The 17,160-nt window shown below is 40.6% G+C and overlaps 1 protein-coding gene across 3 annotated transcripts; it reads left to right on the plus strand.

The window, feature by feature from the left end:
* The first annotated feature begins 64 nt into the window (after positions 1–64).
* On the plus strand, positions 65–14,306 carry C7H11orf97 (chromosome 7 C11orf97 homolog). Of its 3 annotated transcripts, none has more exons than XM_026706949.2 (4): positions 65–340; positions 6,159–6,263; positions 8,343–8,465; positions 9,920–13,089. In XM_026706949.2, the coding sequence occupies exons 1-4, from the start codon at positions 172–174 to the stop codon at positions 9,922–9,924; spliced, it is 402 nt and encodes a 133-aa protein (XP_026562734.1). In that variant the 5' UTR covers positions 65–171; the 3' UTR covers positions 9,925–13,089. The 3 variants fall into 3 exon arrangements, with proteins under 3 accessions (XP_026562734.1, XP_087793149.1, XP_087793151.1); XM_087937023.1 differs by lacking the exon at positions 9,920–13,089 and adding an exon at positions 14,157–14,306 and having other exon boundaries at positions 162–340; XM_087937025.1 differs by lacking the exon at positions 9,920–13,089 and adding an exon at positions 8,930–9,048 and having other exon boundaries at positions 162–340.
* The last annotated feature ends 2,854 nt before the right edge of the window (positions 14,307–17,160 follow it).

The raw sequence follows: 17,160 nt of genomic DNA on the forward strand, positions 1-17,160 counted from the left end.
ACTCAGTTATCCTCTGACCCGGGACAAGGGCGCGCTCCCCTCTTAGCTGCGCCCAGCCTGTGCCGCCGCTCTGCCGGGTCTGCGGGCAAAAACCACCATCTTCTTCATCCTCCTCCTCCTCCGCCACTCCCCCTTCAGCAGTAGCCGCAGCAGCAGCCACCTTGGGCTTCTATGGCAACCAGCCTGCGCGTGCCGCTCGCCTGGGCGCGGCTGGCAGGAGCAAGCAGGAGCAGCCGCCGAGGACGAGACATGCGAGCGTCGACCGGGGAACCGTCGGAGAGCAAGGCGGGGGACTCCGGGAGCCGGATCTACGGCGAGAGCAATGATGGGGGGCAACCCTGTGAGTGGGAGTGGGGGGGCTGGCGCGCGATCCGGGGGGAAGGTTTGCCCCTGCCCGGGCAGCAGAGGGGCGGTTGCTCAGGTTGCAGCCGGAGAGCCTCGCCACCGCCTGGAGGACCGAGACTTTCTCTTCCAGGCTGCTTTTTATCCATGGAGTGAGTGGGGAAGATTTCCAGGGTTGGTTTGTTTGGGGAGGTGCTTCAGCCCCAGTAATTGGAAGTTAAGGGAGTGGAGAAGATCTCTTGTGTTTTTGTTTTGTTTTTGTTTGGGGGCTTCAGTAGCATTTGGGAATAATGGTCACAGATTGTCTCTCCACGCTGCTTTCATCAAGGGGATTTTTTTGGGGGGGTGGTGGTGGGGGCTTTGGCACCAGCAAGTTAATGGAGTGGAGAAGATCTCCGGGTTTTATTGGGGGTGGGGAGACATGGGGAGGTGAGGCTTCAGCTCCAGCAAATTGGAAGTTAATAGGTAACCCTGGCTGGGTGGAAACCAAATTGGAGGAAGGCTTGTCTCTGTGGGCTGAGGATGATGGGCTCTGGAAAGCCCCTGTTGTTGGGAGGGCGGTTGAGGGGAGAAAAATCGGTTTGCAGAATTAAGGGATAGATGCAACCTGCGGTGTGGGGGGCGTGAAACCCACATCCTGTCCCTCTATGGATCAGTTGCACCCTTGCACCCAAGCAGGGCTGTGGCCCAGGATTGGAGAATTCCCTCCTGCTTCTTTAAAAGGAGGTTGCTGGTGACATCATGGGCATGCCCCTGTTGTTGTCTTGGCAACAGCACAGAAGCAGTCTGCCCATTCACTTACACCTGGATCGGCGTTTTTTCCCCCCAAACTTCCCAACCAAATCTATAGCCCTCAGATTTCCCAATATTAAGATCTAGTCTTCCAAGCTTTTTGAGATCAGCCAAGGTTACCAAAGATCCATGTGTGATGTTAGATTAGGTGAGAGTTATATCATGAATCACACCTTATTTTTATAAATAACTCAAGGTGGTTGAAGACACACATGCTGCCCAGAGTCACCTGGTGGGGGAAGTGGGAGGCATAGGAATAGAATAGAATAACATGGGATGGGATGGGATAGGATGGGATGGAAGAGGAAGAGAGCTGAAAGGGACCTTGGAGGCCTTCTAGTCCAGCCCCCTGCTTAATCAGGAGAACCTACACTATTTCAGAGAAGTGACTGTCTAGTCTCTTCTCTGGTGCTTTGGAGAATAAATTGACCCCTCTCTTCTTTGTGGCAGTCCCTCAAATACTGGAATACTGCTATCATGTCACCCCTAATTCTTTTTTTCTTGAGACTAGCCAAACCCAAATCCTGCAGCCGTTCGTCATGTGTTTTAGCCCCCGAGCCTTCTCTGTTCTCTGAATTGTCTCAACATCTTTTTTTGTAGTATGGTGATCAAAAGTGGTTGCCATACCGTAAAATAAAATATCCCTTTCTCCTGTTTTCACCACAACAACAACCCTGTGAGGTGAGTTGGAATGACAGAGAGGGACTGGCCCACAGCGTCACCCTAAGCCAGCTTTCATGCCTAAAGTGGGACTAGAACTCCCAGTCTCCTGGTTTCTGGCCTGGTGAGGTTGAAGAGAACAGATCCGATTTGTTCTGTCTCTTTTATAAAGGGAGAAAGATCATCCCACACTTGGTTGGGAGTTGAACAGCATCCCATCCTGTTCTGCATCATTCATGATGAGTCTCCCTAGCTAGGATGTGCAGAGAAGAGCAACTACGATGATTAAGGTTCTGGAGAATAAAACATGAAAAACGGTTGCAGGAACTAGATATGGGCTGGTCTAGAGAAATGAAGGAGTAGGAGTGACATGATAGCAGGATTTCAGTATTTGAGGGGTGTTAGGGATATGAATCACCTAACAGGTATTTGGGTTAGAAATATATAAACCAGGATAAACATTTTAAAACTATCTTTAAGAGATTGCAAAAACTGCAATTGGGTGTGGTTTTTGAAACGGCCATAAGATGGGGCCAGAAACCTGGATTGTTTTAGTCTTAGTCTCAGAAGAGAGTGTGTCTGAGTGAGTATCTCTGTTGGAAAATATATTGCCATTGCTCCATTTTTTCTAATTGGCTGATATTTCTGCATTTGATGTAAGTTTGTTACTGAACTGTTTTTTGACACTGGACTTTGTTACTGAATTATCCCTGGATTGAAAAACTGACTGATTTACCTGTGAATGACTTTTGGACTGCTTATTTTGGACTTTGCTTAAACCTTTCTTGAAGTAAAAACCTACATTTACTGTAGAGTATATCTGGTACTGTGTGTGTATTATTCAAACACTTCTCTCAAATACGTCTCCCTGTATGCGCTCATTCTCCTAATGGGGAATTACCTCAACAAGGGGCTGCCACAAAGAAGAGAGGGGTCAATTTATTTTCCAAAGTATCTGAAACAGAGGTGGTATTCAGCAGGTTCTGACCAGTTCTGGAGAACCGGTAGTGGAAATTTTGACTGGCTCCACCCCCATATATTCTCTGCCTCCTGAGTCCCAGCTGATCGGCTGGGTTTTCTTTTGTTGCCCTGCACAGGAGAATGGAGCCGGAAAGCAGGTTAATGGGGTGGGAAGGGAATGGGATTTTGCAGTAACCTTCCCCCAGGAGTGGGATGGGAATGGAGATTTTATAGTATCCTTCCCCTCCCATGTCCACCAAGCTATGCCCACTGAGCCACGCCCACAGAGCAGGTAGTAAACGTTTTTTTTTTTAATTCCACCACTGTGGGGGTCATTTTATTTTCCAAAGCATCTGAAGGCAGGAATTGAGGAGAAACCTCCGAACAGTGAGGACAATTAACCAGTGGAACAGCTGGTCTTCAGAAGCTGTGGGTGCTTCATCACTGGAGGCTTTTAAGAGGAGACTAGACAGCCACTTGTCTGAAACTGTATATGGTCCCCTGCTTGAGCAGAGAGCTGGACTAGATGACCTCCAAGGTCCCTTTCAGCTCTATTCTGATTGGCTGATTATTTGGATTGTTATTAAGGGATTAATACACAGAATCTAAGAAATTGAATAAGCCGCATTTGTAGCAATTATTTATTAGTAAATTCATCAAAGGTATCTGAGAGCTGTTTGAACCAGTTTTTCCCAGAATGCAAGATGGAAGCTAATCTTTCTTTTTTTAACAGAGACTTGAAACAACTGTCTGTTGATTTATTTATTTTTATTTTATTTTATTTTATTTATTTGATTTGATTTGTCAATCGCTTACAAGATAATAGGTATAAGTATATACATAGTTATGAATACATGAAATGGGTACATATAAGAAAAATAAAAGAAACAATAGGACAGGAACAATAGGCATGTTGGTGCGCTTATGCACGCCCCCTACAGACCTCTTAGGAAAGGGGTGAGGTCAATAGTAGACAGTCTAAGGTCAAAGTTTTTGGGGTTTGGGGAAGAAACAACAGAGTCAGGTAGAGTATTCCAGACATTGACCACTCTGTTGCTGAAGTCGTATCTCCTGCAATCAAGTTTGGTGAGGTTAACTTTGAGTTTGTATCTATTGTTTGCTCTTGTGTTGTTATGGTTGAAGCTGAAGTATTCATTGACAGGTAGGACATTGCAATGTATGATTTTATATACTATACTTAGATCAGACTGAAGACAGCGTAATTCAAGGTTTTCTAGGTCTAGAATTTCAAGTCTGGTGGCATAAGGTATTCTGCAACGAGTAGAAGAGTGGAGAACTTTCCTTGTGAAATATTTCTGGACTTTCTCAGCTGTGCTAATATCAGATATGTAATGTGGATTCCAGACTGATGAGCTGTATTCGAGTATTGGTCTAGCAAATGTTTTGTATGCTCTAGTTAGTAATGTGATATTTACCAGAGAAAAAGCTATGTAGGATTAGGTTAACAACTCTTAATGCCTTTTTGGCTATGTAGTTACAGTGGGCTCTAGCACTTAGATCATTAGAGATGAGTATTCCAAGGTCCTTTACAGAGCTTGGATCATCAACAAGGTCTTGACTATTCAGCTTGTATTTTATTTTCTGCCAATATGTAGGACAGAGCATTTAATTGTTGAGATTTGAAGTTGCCATTTGTTTGACCATTCTGATACATAGTCAAGATCTTTTTGAAGGGTAGCAGTATTGTCTGTGGTATTGAACAGCTTTACATCATCAGCGAAAAGAACGCGGTTGCTCTTAATATGATCACAGAGGTCATTTATGTAGAGTATGAAGAGAGGTGATCCCAGAACATTGCCTTGGGGGACACCATTATTGACAGGTACAGAATTTGATAGGACGCTCCCAATTTTGACCATTTGTTGTCCGTTTGACAGGAATGCTCCTATCCAGTTATGCAGTTGTCCAGAGATACCATAAGATTTTAGTTTTAGGACTAGTTTGTTGTGTACCAGTGAATCAAAGGCTTTACAGAAGTCTATGTAGATTGTGTCTATTGCTTTGCCCTGATCGAGTTGTGTAGTCCATGTTTTTGCGTGTAAGAGTTGCAGATTACAGGATAGTTTTTTTTTCTGAAACCAAATTGTTTATTGGAGAATAGGTTGTTTGTCTCTAAGTGGAGGATAATGGATTGGTTAATAATTGATTCCATGACTTTACATGACGCAGCATAAGGAGATTGGTCTGTAATTTTCAACTAGGCTGCGGTCTCCCTTTTTGAAGATGGGGATGACTGTGGCTTGTGACCATAGGTTAGGCAAGGAGCTGGTCCTGAAAGATTTTTCAAAGATTATGCTTAGAGGTTCTGCTATGCCGGTGGATAGCTTTTTAAAGAAGTAGGCACATATTCCGTCCGGTCCAATAGATAGAGATGGTTTTAGATTGTGTAGTGCTTTTTCAACATTTTCTGTAAAATTGATATGTATTAGATCATTGCAGTTTTCTGTGGTTCGGCTAGGAAATATTGGGCATGATCCATTGCTGTTTACAAATATTGAGCCAAAGAATGTGTTAAAGATGTTGGCTTTAATGGTGTCGTCATTGCAGTCTTTTCCATTAGGTCCTATCAGGGGTGGGATGGACCTTGAGTCTTTTAGTTTGTTGTTTACAAAATTCTAGAAAGCGCGGGTGGAATTGGTGCGTAGAAGATTTTCTTCTTATTTAATGTGACAGATAATTGGTGCATTCAGTTTTTATCTGGTGGCATAAATTTTTGTATCGGCTTTTGAAGTTGGCAACGTGACCAGATTTGTTTTTCCATCAGAGTGATCTCTTTTGGGATTAAAGTTTCCTTATTGTTATGGGTAATCTGTTTTTTGTTTTTGTTTTGGGAGTTGTTATTGGTTTATATAGTTTGATGACTCTTCTGACTTCAAGTAAAAATATGTTGTAATAGTCTTCAACAGTACTGCATCCAGAGAATAGAAATTGCCAATCAAGGGATGAGAGATCGTTGTCTATAAGATCATAGTTGCCTTTTTTGAAGTTATAATTGAGTAAATTAATTAATCATTGATAGTTAACAATATATTGAGATATTTCTGCTTCTTTGCCAGTCTCAGAAACCTCTCTTCCACAGATTAAGTCTGATAATAATTGCTCTGCCATACCAATAGAAGCTTTGCTTAAGTCCTCTCCCCCCCTGCCCCCATTTCTTGTTCTTAATGCCCAAACATGGCTTTTATAAATTCCTCCAAGAAGAAATAAACATGTTTACTATTCAGGTCACTGTTCCTAAATATTATGCCTTGTCACCATAAGATCTTTAGAATGTTTATAAACTATCAGAATGTGGTTTGATTAAATATTTTATTTTGATGTAACAAGTTATATCATTTGCAATTTCCTCAGCTCATCCATTGAAATGGTCTTTCCTCAAACAGGGAAGAAGTTTGCTTATGTTGAACCACCAAGGAGAGTTAGGGAAGTCCTTGAGGAAGAACTGTATTTCCAGAGAGATGAGTGCAGAATCAGGCACCCTTCAGAAGGTAAGCTTTGCAAAACAAGATAAGGGGGTGGGGATTCACATTCTGAAGTGTTTACAGTGGGAAGATTTAATATCTTCATACTTTTGTACTTTGGAGTACGATGCTTGTATTCCAAACATTGATACAAAAGTAAAATTAGAGCAATCGATCAGGCCTCCAAAAGTTATGGGTGCTCCAAAGTTGGAAGTTTTTAAGGAAAAACTTTGTTTGAAATGGGCCCAGTGTTGACTGCCTGAGCAGGGGTTGGACTGGAAGACCTCCAAGGTCCCTTCCAACTCTGTTGTTGTTGTTTGTTCTTGTTACTATTATTATTATCTCTTTTATTCATTAAACATGAAACTCAGTCAACTGAACATTTAAAAATGTATCACAAATATCGATTGGTGCTGATGGTTGATACAGGTTGCTTGCAGCATCCTACGTATTGAATAATAATAATATTAATAATAATAATAATAATAATAATAATAATAATAATAAGCCAGATGTTCAGACTGGGTTTGTCTACCTATCGAGTCCTTACCAAGGACCTGGGATAGGCAAATCTGGATGTTTGATGGTGTTACAGATATTATTATTATTATTATTTTGTTGTTATTTCTTTTATTCATTAAACATGAAACTCAGTCAACTGAATATTTTAAAATGTATCACAAATATCATTGACTGGCGCTGATGGTTGATACGGGTTGCTGCCAGCACTCTAGGTATTGACCAATTATTGTTGTTGTTATTGTTATATAGCAACAGCAAAAAACAGCCACAAACAAAACCACAGGTATTTAGTTAGCTCTTCAAAACCCTTTAGAATAATTCAATTTTAATTCATTTCTGAAAACCTAGTACTAATGGGGCAAGTTCTCACTTCTAAGAAGAGAAAATGTTGTGAATGTGAAGAAAATTCAATTTTAAATATAAATGTGCTTCAGGGAATATATATTAAATCACATGGAAAGTAAATTTGTTATAGTGTTTGTGTAATCTGTTCTCTTGGGGTTGGTGCTGGTCTGTGTAGTAATAATCAATCCAAAGCAAGTCACGGTGCATTCAAGGCACATAAAACATTTCATAAATGGCCGTGCACCCCTCCACCATGGTCATATGCTGGGCGCTTGGCAACCAGTCATGATGTTCTGTGGTCATGTGACTGCCATTTGTGACTTTTTTGCCAGTTTCTAGCAAAAAGCTATTTGAATGAATGAATTTGCATTTAATATAACCCCCATGTTCGCTTAATCACTATCACATTTGCTCAACAACCACTGCAAAAAAAGTTCATAAAAATCATTTCTGGTCATGTGGGAACCTCAGCTTACTACCACGACAATTTACAAATGGATTTCCATTCCTAATTGAGGTCATAAATCAAGGACTACATGTAGGCTTCCATGTATCACTTCCTGGTCCTGAGCAGATGAAACGTTATAGATTAGGGGTGTCATATTCAAGGGGGTGCTTAAATCCGGCCCACGGGGCTGATCTGGAAATATCAAGGGAGCAGCCTGTGGTGCCTCTGGTGACTAAAATGGGGTATGTGCGCCCCCCCGCTCCTCACTCTCCATGGCCTCCTGCAGAACTCTGTCAGCTGAAAATGGTGGAAAACCGGGCCAAAACCAGGGCCCAAAATGGGCCACGTGGCCCATTTTCGGCCAGCACAGTGCTGTAGGAGGCCATGGAGGGTGAAAACGAGGCACAGGAGGGCTGTGCGCAGACCCCCTGCACCCCATTTTGGTTGGCAGAGTGCTGCAGGAAGCATCCATCCCGCCGCCGCCACCACCACCGGCCCACAGAGGAGAGTTACAATGCTGATCCAGCCCTCAAAGAAATCCAGTTTGACAGCCCTGTTATAGATCCTAAACGGGGCCTTTTAGCTTTCCTTTTTGCCTACAGTGTTCCAATAAGCTTCAAAGCAATCCATTAGTTTATGGCTCCGTAGAGCCAAAAAAAAAAAAAAAAAAAGGTTGAAGTAAGACCATAAAATTGTGATGTTCCACTTAATGATTGCTTCAATTAAATCCCAGGTCTCAATTGTGCAATACAATACAGTTATAATAATGCTCTTCTGTATGTTATGGACAGTGGCTCTGGAAAGGATTTGGAGCTTGAAAAGAAATTTTCCTGTGGGAGGCTTCAACCCAGCATCACAGAATCAAAGCTGCTTCCTTTCTCAACCTTATTATTCCAGGCATGCAGTCATAAGAAGTAAGAATGTAGTATCTCCTTTCTTTCCTGCTCCCCAAAAGCAAACGTGTGCATTTAAAACAACAGAACATTCATCACATTAATTTACTGTACATAAAAGAGAGCTCGCCAGACACAGGATCATTAAATGACTAGCTGCTATTTTGATAGCTTATGCAGGAGAAAAAGCAGATTTTCCACGTTTCCCAGTGATATCACACAAATTCTTTTGAATGCCTTCTAAGAAGATGTAATGCAGCCCTCAGATTCATGAGTTATACGTTTTAGATTGTCTTCTGTGGTTTGGGGGTACACTTCCTTTTGATGGATATCTTTAGAAGTTTTAGTTCCTGGTTATTAGAAGCTAGTTCATGTGTGAACTCTGCTAATGGAAGATTATTATAGCCCACAGATAGCCCAAATATTGTCCTGTAAGATGTTAGGCCAATCCTGATTGCAACATCTATCCCCTCATTGATATTCAGGGCTGATGTACAGTAGTTGATCCAGCTGACCTATCCAATCAATGACCTTCAAGGTTGAGCTGAGATATGAACACTACTCTTCCCAATGTCTATTGAGATTCTCAGTTGTCCAGGTGCCCTAAAGGTGTTTCCTTTCAAAAGGCAACTGGGTTTTCTTGTTTTGCTTGAAGAAAGTCCGGTTATCTTTTGAAAGAAAACACCTTTGAGACACCATGATCTGGACAACTAAGAATCTCTGTAGATATTTAGCTATGCTCTTTGAGATGAATACCCTTCAAATTGTGCAAGAGTATGAACGGATTTCCAGAAACAAAATTGCAAACTACAGGATTCAGGTGACCTTGAGGGCATAGATAAATCTCCAAGTGGCTTCAACAACTGTCAGAATGAGGGCTAATGACCACATGTTGCAAGGAATATAAATCCTTCCATTCTCCACCACTCAGTCAGAACTGAAGAAACTTCTTAGATGAGAAGCGAAATGTCTTCAAGCAAAACAAGATAGTCCAGTTGCCCTTTGAAAGAAACATCTTTGGGACTACTCTTCCCGCTTTTCACTCAACAATTTAAGTGACATAATCTGGGAATAAAACTCCCTGCAACTTACTTGGAAGTATTTATGTTTTGAGTTGCTAAGTTCTTCATTGCATCTTAAAATGAGTTTTCAATTTTGGAAATTCCACATTGCACAATAATGTTCAGATTTCTCAGATTTATGAAGGCAGCAACTTCATTTTTTATTTACCAAAAATTTATGTTGTTGGGGCCCTAATAACTTATTATTTCATTGATATTCTGTCCTTAATGAGAAAGATTCTGGTTGAGTAGGAATGTCTATGGCAACTTAAGTAGATTTCCACCTTCCAGTTAGGAAGAATTACTTGATTTCCTTCTACTCATGGTGAAATTTATTTGTTTAAAATGAAGTACAGAACTGCTCCACAAATATAATACTTATGAATCTCCATTTTGATACTTTCTCCTTTCTAGGATAGTCATTCTGAAAAATTTGAATCTCCTTTGATGGAAGTCGCAGAAGAAAAGCAAATCTATGGCTGTCACATTTATCTGAACATAGACAATTATATTTTAGTATTTATAAAGTTGCTTATAAAATAAATTTTGAAGCTATGCACCTGACAACCATGTATCTAAGGTGATCATCTATGACTTAGGTTACTACTAAAAAATTCACTAGTTTATAACACAAAAAAAGTCCCGTCTTTCCAGATCGTTCCAATTAAATTTGAAGTTGGTATTTTATATTTGCAAGGTCCTCAAACGTTGTTAATACCATGCTGGCAGTCTGAGCAAATGTAAAACAGACAAGTCTATCATTAACTTTGAGCTCAATTCTCATGTTCCTATTTCCTTTGTATGGTTTTTGACTGGCCTCCATTGAGGCCAGTTTTGATCTGAGAACACTTGATTGATGAAACTGTGCAGGAGCGATAAAGATGGAATTGTTTAAGGCTATAGGGATAGGAAAAAGGGAAATTCAATGGGTTTTTTTCCCTATCCGTTTTTACACTCAGTCCTCCAGGCTATTTGAGGCAAGAAGTTTCTGAGATAAGGGTAATCAGTAGTACTGAACTTACAATCATTTATTTAGCAACTGTTTGAAGTTACAACAGCACAGGAAAAAATGACTTACGACTGATCCTTCTACTTACGACCATTGCAGATTCCCCCATGGTCACATGATCAAATTTCAGTCCTGCAATGTTCCAAGGCATTTGATTGACATTTGCAATTTTCCCAGCTGGGGTTTTAACAAGCAAAACCAATGGGGGAAGCCAGATTGGCTTAATGTTGTTAACTTAACAGCTGTACTGATTCACTTAACAACTGTGAGGGAAAGTGCATGTGTCGCTTAACAACTGCCTGGCTTAGTAATAGAGATTCTGCTCCCCAATTGTGGTTGTAAGTCGAGGATTGCTTATAAAGGATTGGAAGTCACCATCTATTCCTCAAAAAGCATGGTCCCCGTTGCATTTGTACACCCATCTCCAAGTCTATCTGGTTGAAATTCTAGAATTGGTTTACTTCTGCCTTATCCAGCATGACAGCAGAATGAAAACTACCCCATCTCAGTTTTTGGTTCCATGTTAGAGGAATGTTTAATTCCACAGCAGTCTGAATAATGGACTTTCCCCAGTCACAGATTTCCCCTTGCTGGTGAGAAACTTGAGTAATATTCCAAAAATGTTTTAAAGTATCCTATTAAAGGAGTGGGGCTTTTTGTATCATCACCTTTTTTTCTTTTTTCTTTTAGAAGTGAAAGTTCTTCTAGTCCTCTTTTCCCAACTTTTCTTTTTTGTAGAGAAAATCTGCTAGGGAGGAAAATAGCATAGGGTTTCCTGCTTGAGCAGGGGTTAGACTAGAAGACCTCCAAGGACCCTTCCAACTCTGTTATTCTGAAAAGATTTTGTTCTATTATGCTGGCAAGGAGAAATGGTGAACACCATTAAAGACCAAGATGAGTACAACTGACAAGCTAGAGAAGATAAAGTTCCAATTGCCGTTTTATTGTTGAGAAATTTGGGGTTATATTTTTTTCCTTGTTCACCATCCATACGATGCCCAAGATACATTTCTCTTTTGTAAGGTGCTCTTTCTTAGATGAACATATTCCATTTGGAGTATTTTTAACTTCTTTCAGTATATATTATTTTTTTAAAGCACACATTTTTAAATGATTTGTTTTTAGTTTGGATTTCACAATGCAGTAGGGACCACTGCTTCCAAAGATTGCTGATTCCTGAAAAGAGGTTATTATTTTGGTGCACTGCATTTCCAGAGTAAGTTGAGGTCGACAGAACCTTCATATTTCTTGCTTCCTCCGCTGGGGAGTGAGAGCACACCCTAGTAAAAATCAATTTTAAAAAGACTGTTTCTATTGGATGTTTTGAAGTAAAACTAATGACATTGGGAGACTTGGTTTCCTAGTCAGACGTATCTCTCAAATTTAGCCCTGAACTGGACATTGCTAGAGATCCATATTCTCACAGACCTCTTATCTTCTCTCTCAAATCCCAATGATTAAACAAAGGTGGGCAAAAGAAAACAGAACTAGAATCTTGTACATCAGTGGCCCTCAACCTTTTGGGTCTCAGTGACCAGTTCTGTGGAGAGAGGTTTATTCGCGGACAGGAGGCGGCGTGGTTTCACGTGCTGCCTGAATCCCGCAGATGGCACTTCGATTGTTTGCGTGGCCCGGTTTCTGGCATGCCACGGCCCAGTGCCAGTCCACGGCCCGGGAGGAGACCCCTGTTGTACATGGCAACCCCATCTTCCAAAAGCAGTCCAGTTTTGTAAGTTAATCTAGTATCAGGGGAATTAGATAAGCCTTTCAAACCAGTTCCCTCAAGTTTCCTCTTGTTTCAGCCCCTCCCAGGAATGAAAATATTTCAGATTGCCCTTATCAATCTGAGATGGTATATCCCAAGTGACAGACCTGCTGCAGCTCACATTAAGATGGCGGAAAGATCAAATCCCAGGCTCAGAATAATTGCCTTCCAGAAGAGGACAAATTAAATCCCTGCCACACATAGGAAAAGAAATGAGTGAATACTTGTCTAGAGATACACACAACTCTATTTATTCAAAGGGCGATGTCCTTCAGTTGAAAGCACCTTACAAAAGACAGAGGGAAAAAGTTATCACTTTTATTATTGAATTTACAAATTTGTGAAGGCTATCTCATTTCAAATAAACTCATTTGGGGGGGAAATGGAACTAATTTGCCTTTTTAGGTAAACACAGCAGCAAAATCAACTGTGTTTTTTAAAAATATATTTCATATTTTTGTTATCACGTAGAAAAGATCAAAATCTCTCTGATGTCTATCCCTGTTTGAGTTTGAGTTAATTTTGTTCATTTGAATATATCTTAATCTCTTACTACTACTTTTATAGCTTCAATTCACTTGTATTTCATTTATTCACAACATTTATCTCACAATGCTGTTGTTTTTAACAATCCCAGAGTAGGAATGCATGTTGTATTTATTGTTATCTTTGTAAATTAAGTTTATAATTTTGTATTTTGATGTGTCTTGAAATATAGTAACTTAGAAACTGTTTTGTAGGTGGAGAAACAATTATCCTAAAAGGACAAGCAATTATATATGTACAAATAAAAACGAATAGTAAATAATCCTTTATTTCTTCATGATTGTTTCACCACACATTCTTTGATCCTCATATTACAACAAAAGAGATTTTGTTTCCATCGTATAGTTTGGTAACCTTGCACACCCACCCTGCGGGTCAGGCTCAGAGAAAGCTGGAGGGAGGGTAAAAATGGATGGGGCCAGCCAGGAGTGTCGTACCTTATGATTCTTGACTCTTGACAAATGTATCTTTTCTTTTATGTACACTGAGAGCATTTGCACCAAGACAAACTCCTTGTGTGTCCAGTCACACTTGACCAATAAAGAATTCTATTCTTCTATACTTTTCTAAAAAAAAAGGCTAGTTTTAATGATAGGAGATTTGCTTTTCAAAGGAGTGGAATCAGTAATTGGTCACCCAGACAATAACTCCAAAAAGGTATGTTGTCCCACAGGAGCAAAAATAAAAAATGTGACTTACTAAAAAATGAAGCCCAGATTATTATTCTGTTCTCCTCTTTCATGTGAGGATGAATGACTTTTAAAAACCTGAACACAGTATCAAGAGACTATGAATAGCTCAGCATGAAAGCCAAAGCATGAAGAGCATACAGCTGTATATTTGTTCAAAAGAAATGGGCAAACAAAAGAGGTAAAATTGCATTATAAGAAATCATTATACCATTACAGAAAAGTATAAAGCCATAGATGAAAGTGGTCTTAAATGCACATGGGTTAATATAAAAGGAGAAAAGAATGACATTTCCATAGGTGTATACTAGGCCACCTAACCAAACAGACAAAATAGTTGAACTTTTTGCTTATCAGTGTCATACCACTGTGGGCTGCTGGGGGTTCGCGGGGGGTTGGGAGAAACCCTAGCTAAGATTCTGCACAGTTCAGCTGTACATTCCAATCATGAATTATATATCCCACCAGGTTTCAATAATGGCAACAACATCCTACTTGGCCTCCTGTACTAGAAAATTTGCCTTGTTTGTTCCTCATACTTTGAGTCCTTTATGGCTGAGTGTTTGCTTTCTACATCTTTGCTTTGTATTTGAACTCCTGTTCCTTCTCACCACTCCCTGTCTCATTGTTTGGTTGTTTCAGGGATTATGCTCAGGATTAAGTCCTAAAAGTTAGTCTCTTTCCCCTTCAGATAAGTCAAGCCAGCCATTTTCCAAATGCATTTTTCTCAATTCTTATGAGGGGTCAACCTGCCAGAAATCCTTCATGTAGCTAATGTAGACCACAGTTGAGGAATTTGAAGTTCTCTGGATGGCACCATCACTCAAGCCAGTAGTTTACTTCTAAAATCCTCCATTTCTTCGTTGGATGTGTTGACTCTCTATTGGAAGTGCAGATGAAACCATCATGTATGCTCTTCCGCTAGGTGAGATCAACCATCACCATGGACTGAAGTATCATCAACACGCTGATAATACTCACCTGTATGTCTCAGCCTATGGTGAACTAAGTGTTGCTGCGTCCTCCCTCTCACAGTACCTGGAGGCTTTTAGGGGCTGGATGGGGAGCAACGGGTTGAAACCAAACCCTGGCGAGACCAAGTGGCTCTGGGTTTGTGGTTCATTGGCTCAGGTTGAATTGCCACCTTTGGTCTTGGATAGAGTGGCACCACCCCAAACAGATCCTGTGTATAATCTGGGGGTTCTAATGGATTCACCATTCCTGCTGGAAGAGCAGGTGGTGGTCGTGGCCAGGAGGCCCTTTGCGCAACTGCAGGTTGTGCACCAGTTATGCCCTTTCCTGGACCAACAATCCCTACTCATAGTTACTCATGTCCTAGTCACTTCCTGTCTTCACTATTGCAATGTGCTCTACATGGGGCTGCCCTTGAAGAGCATCCGGAAGCTTCAGTTGGTGCAAAATGCAGTGGCCTGCATAGTTTTCTGCAGACCCCGGTGTGCACATGTATCACCTTTCCTGCGGGAGCTGCATTAGTTGCCGATTTGCTTTGGCAACTAATTCGGTGCAATTCAAAGTGTTGGTTGTCTCCTTTAAAGCGCTTCATGGCTTGGGATAAGGTTATCTGAGGGACCATCTCTTGCTGGTCACATCTATTGGACCCATAAGAGCAAGGAGGCAGAGAATGCTGTGGGTCCCATCCCCAAGGGAGATACACCTGGTGGGACCCAGAGGAAGGGCCTTCTCCGTGGTGGCTCCCTCTCTCTGGAATATCATTTCTCCAGAGATTAGAATGGCCCCCACCCTAATACTCTTCCAGAAGGCGCTGAAGATCTACCAGCAGGCCTGGGGAACCCAGAGCAGGATGGAACCCATCAAATGGCTCATGTGATCTGCTGTCGTAAGAGCGGTGGGGTGGGAGTTGGGGGTTGATTTTATTTTGATTTTATTATTATAATCATTTATTTGATTTTTTAAAATTAGTTTTATGGTTTTAAATGTGTTTTTTATATTCTGTAAGACGCCTTAAGTCGCCATGAGCAAATAGGCAGCAATACAAATTTAATAAATAAATAAATAATTATGAGCCTCATAAAACTATTGAGAGGTACTTAAGCAAGGACACCCATCACTTCACTTTCTATTTTTTAGTTATAGAAATCTTAGCAGTACGCATGAATAATAAAGTTACATAGCTAAATAATAAGGGAAACAAATATTCTATTTATTTAGAGGAGATATACAACATGAGCTCTTTCGAATCTAATACATTCTTTTTAAAATAAAAAGGGCTTGCATTTTAGAGAAGTATGAGGTTTCACAGTTAATTAAAAAAAGAGACCTGTGCATTTTTACCTGTTCAAAGTACAAAAAAAAACCCTAATATCTTAGAAATACCTTTGACATGTAAGTCCTTTATTTGAGAAAATCCTTTAAAATATTTAATAGGTATTGTGAGAAAAACATCTTGAGTTGAAAGAAAGTCGTCCTGTTAAAATAAAATAAAATCTAAAATAGTGTCTCCTGCTTGAGCAAGGGGTTGGAATAGAAGACCTCTAAGATCCCTTCCAACTCTGCTGTTCTATGTTCTAAAAATTGAATCATTAGGAGATAGAAACAACAGAAGTATACTTTATTGGAAATTTTTACAATCAGTCATGGAGCTCTCTGCCACTTGCCTGCAGGAGGGAGCTGCAAAAACCTCACCTTGCACGCAATATACATATTTCAACAGAAAGATAAAAGAGGTAACACAATCACTGAGCACCTTTATCATATTTACCTTTGATACCTAATGAAAAGCACATATCCAAAAGCTAAAACATTTTTCATCCACGCTCAAATAAAGTCAGGCACCTGTGACTATAACACCTTATGTTCTAACCTTACCCCTCTACGACTTGAGTGTTCCTGTAAGTAAGCAATAGGCCCTACTCCAATGTGGGAAAAAGATTAACAAGAAAAGGAAACCCTGGAATAAAAACTGTTCCAAGATCCCAGGCTGAATGCCGTAGTTAAAAATTATGCTTTTCTAAATCACAGGCAGCCATCTACTTAACGCTCACAATTGGGCCCAGAAACTTGGCCATTTTGAGCAAAAGAGACTGCAGAGAAGAGCAACAAAGATGATTAGGGGACTGGAGGCTAAAACATATAAAGAATGGTTGCTGGAACTGGGTATGTCTAGTTTAATGAAAAGAAGGACTGGAGTGACAGTATTCCAGTATTTGAGGGGTTGCCACAAAGAAGAGGGAGTCAAGTTTTATCTCCAAAGCACCTGAGGGCAGGACAAGAAGCAATGGGTGGAAACTAATCAAGGAAAGAAGCAACCTAGAACTAAGGAGAAATTTCCTGACAGTTAGAACAATCAATCAGTGGAACAACTTGCCTCCAGAAGTTGTGAATGGCCCAACTCTGGAAGTTTTTAAAAAGATGTTGGTTAACCATTTGTCTGAAGTGGTGTAGGGTTTCCTGCCTAGGCAGGAGGTTGGACTAGAAGACCTCCAAGGTCCCTTCCAACTCTGTTATTCTATTCTAAGACATGGCATGCCTACTTTGCTCAACAACCACAATCCTGGCTGTCTCAGTTGTGGTCATTAAGTGATCGTGCAGGTCATGAAGTAGACTGCTAGGGAGAAGGCTCAGGTCTATCACCACACTTCTGAGTTTGGGACTTTCTCCTATCCAA

The sequence above is a fragment of the Pseudonaja textilis genome, chromosome 7 (genome assembly GCF_049901715.1).
Source record: "Pseudonaja textilis isolate UNSWEBS1 chromosome 7, rPseTex1.2, whole genome shotgun sequence".
NCBI classification, from domain to species: Eukaryota; Metazoa; Chordata; class Lepidosauria; order Squamata; family Elapidae; genus Pseudonaja; species Pseudonaja textilis.

Bases quoted from the DNA above. Each gene is read 5' to 3' on its own strand.
- C7H11orf97 (XM_087937023.1), top strand. From the start codon at position 172: ATGGCAACCAGCCTGCGCGTGCCGCTCGCCTGGGCGCGGCTGGCAGGA. The intron at 341-6,158 runs GTGAGTGGGAGT...TTCCTCAAACAG, and splicing joins CAATGATGGGGGGCAACCCT to GGAAGAAGTTTGCTTATGTT. The intron at 6,264-8,342 runs GTAAGCTTTGCA...TGTTATGGACAG, and splicing joins AATCAGGCACCCTTCAGAAG to TGGCTCTGGAAAGGATTTGG.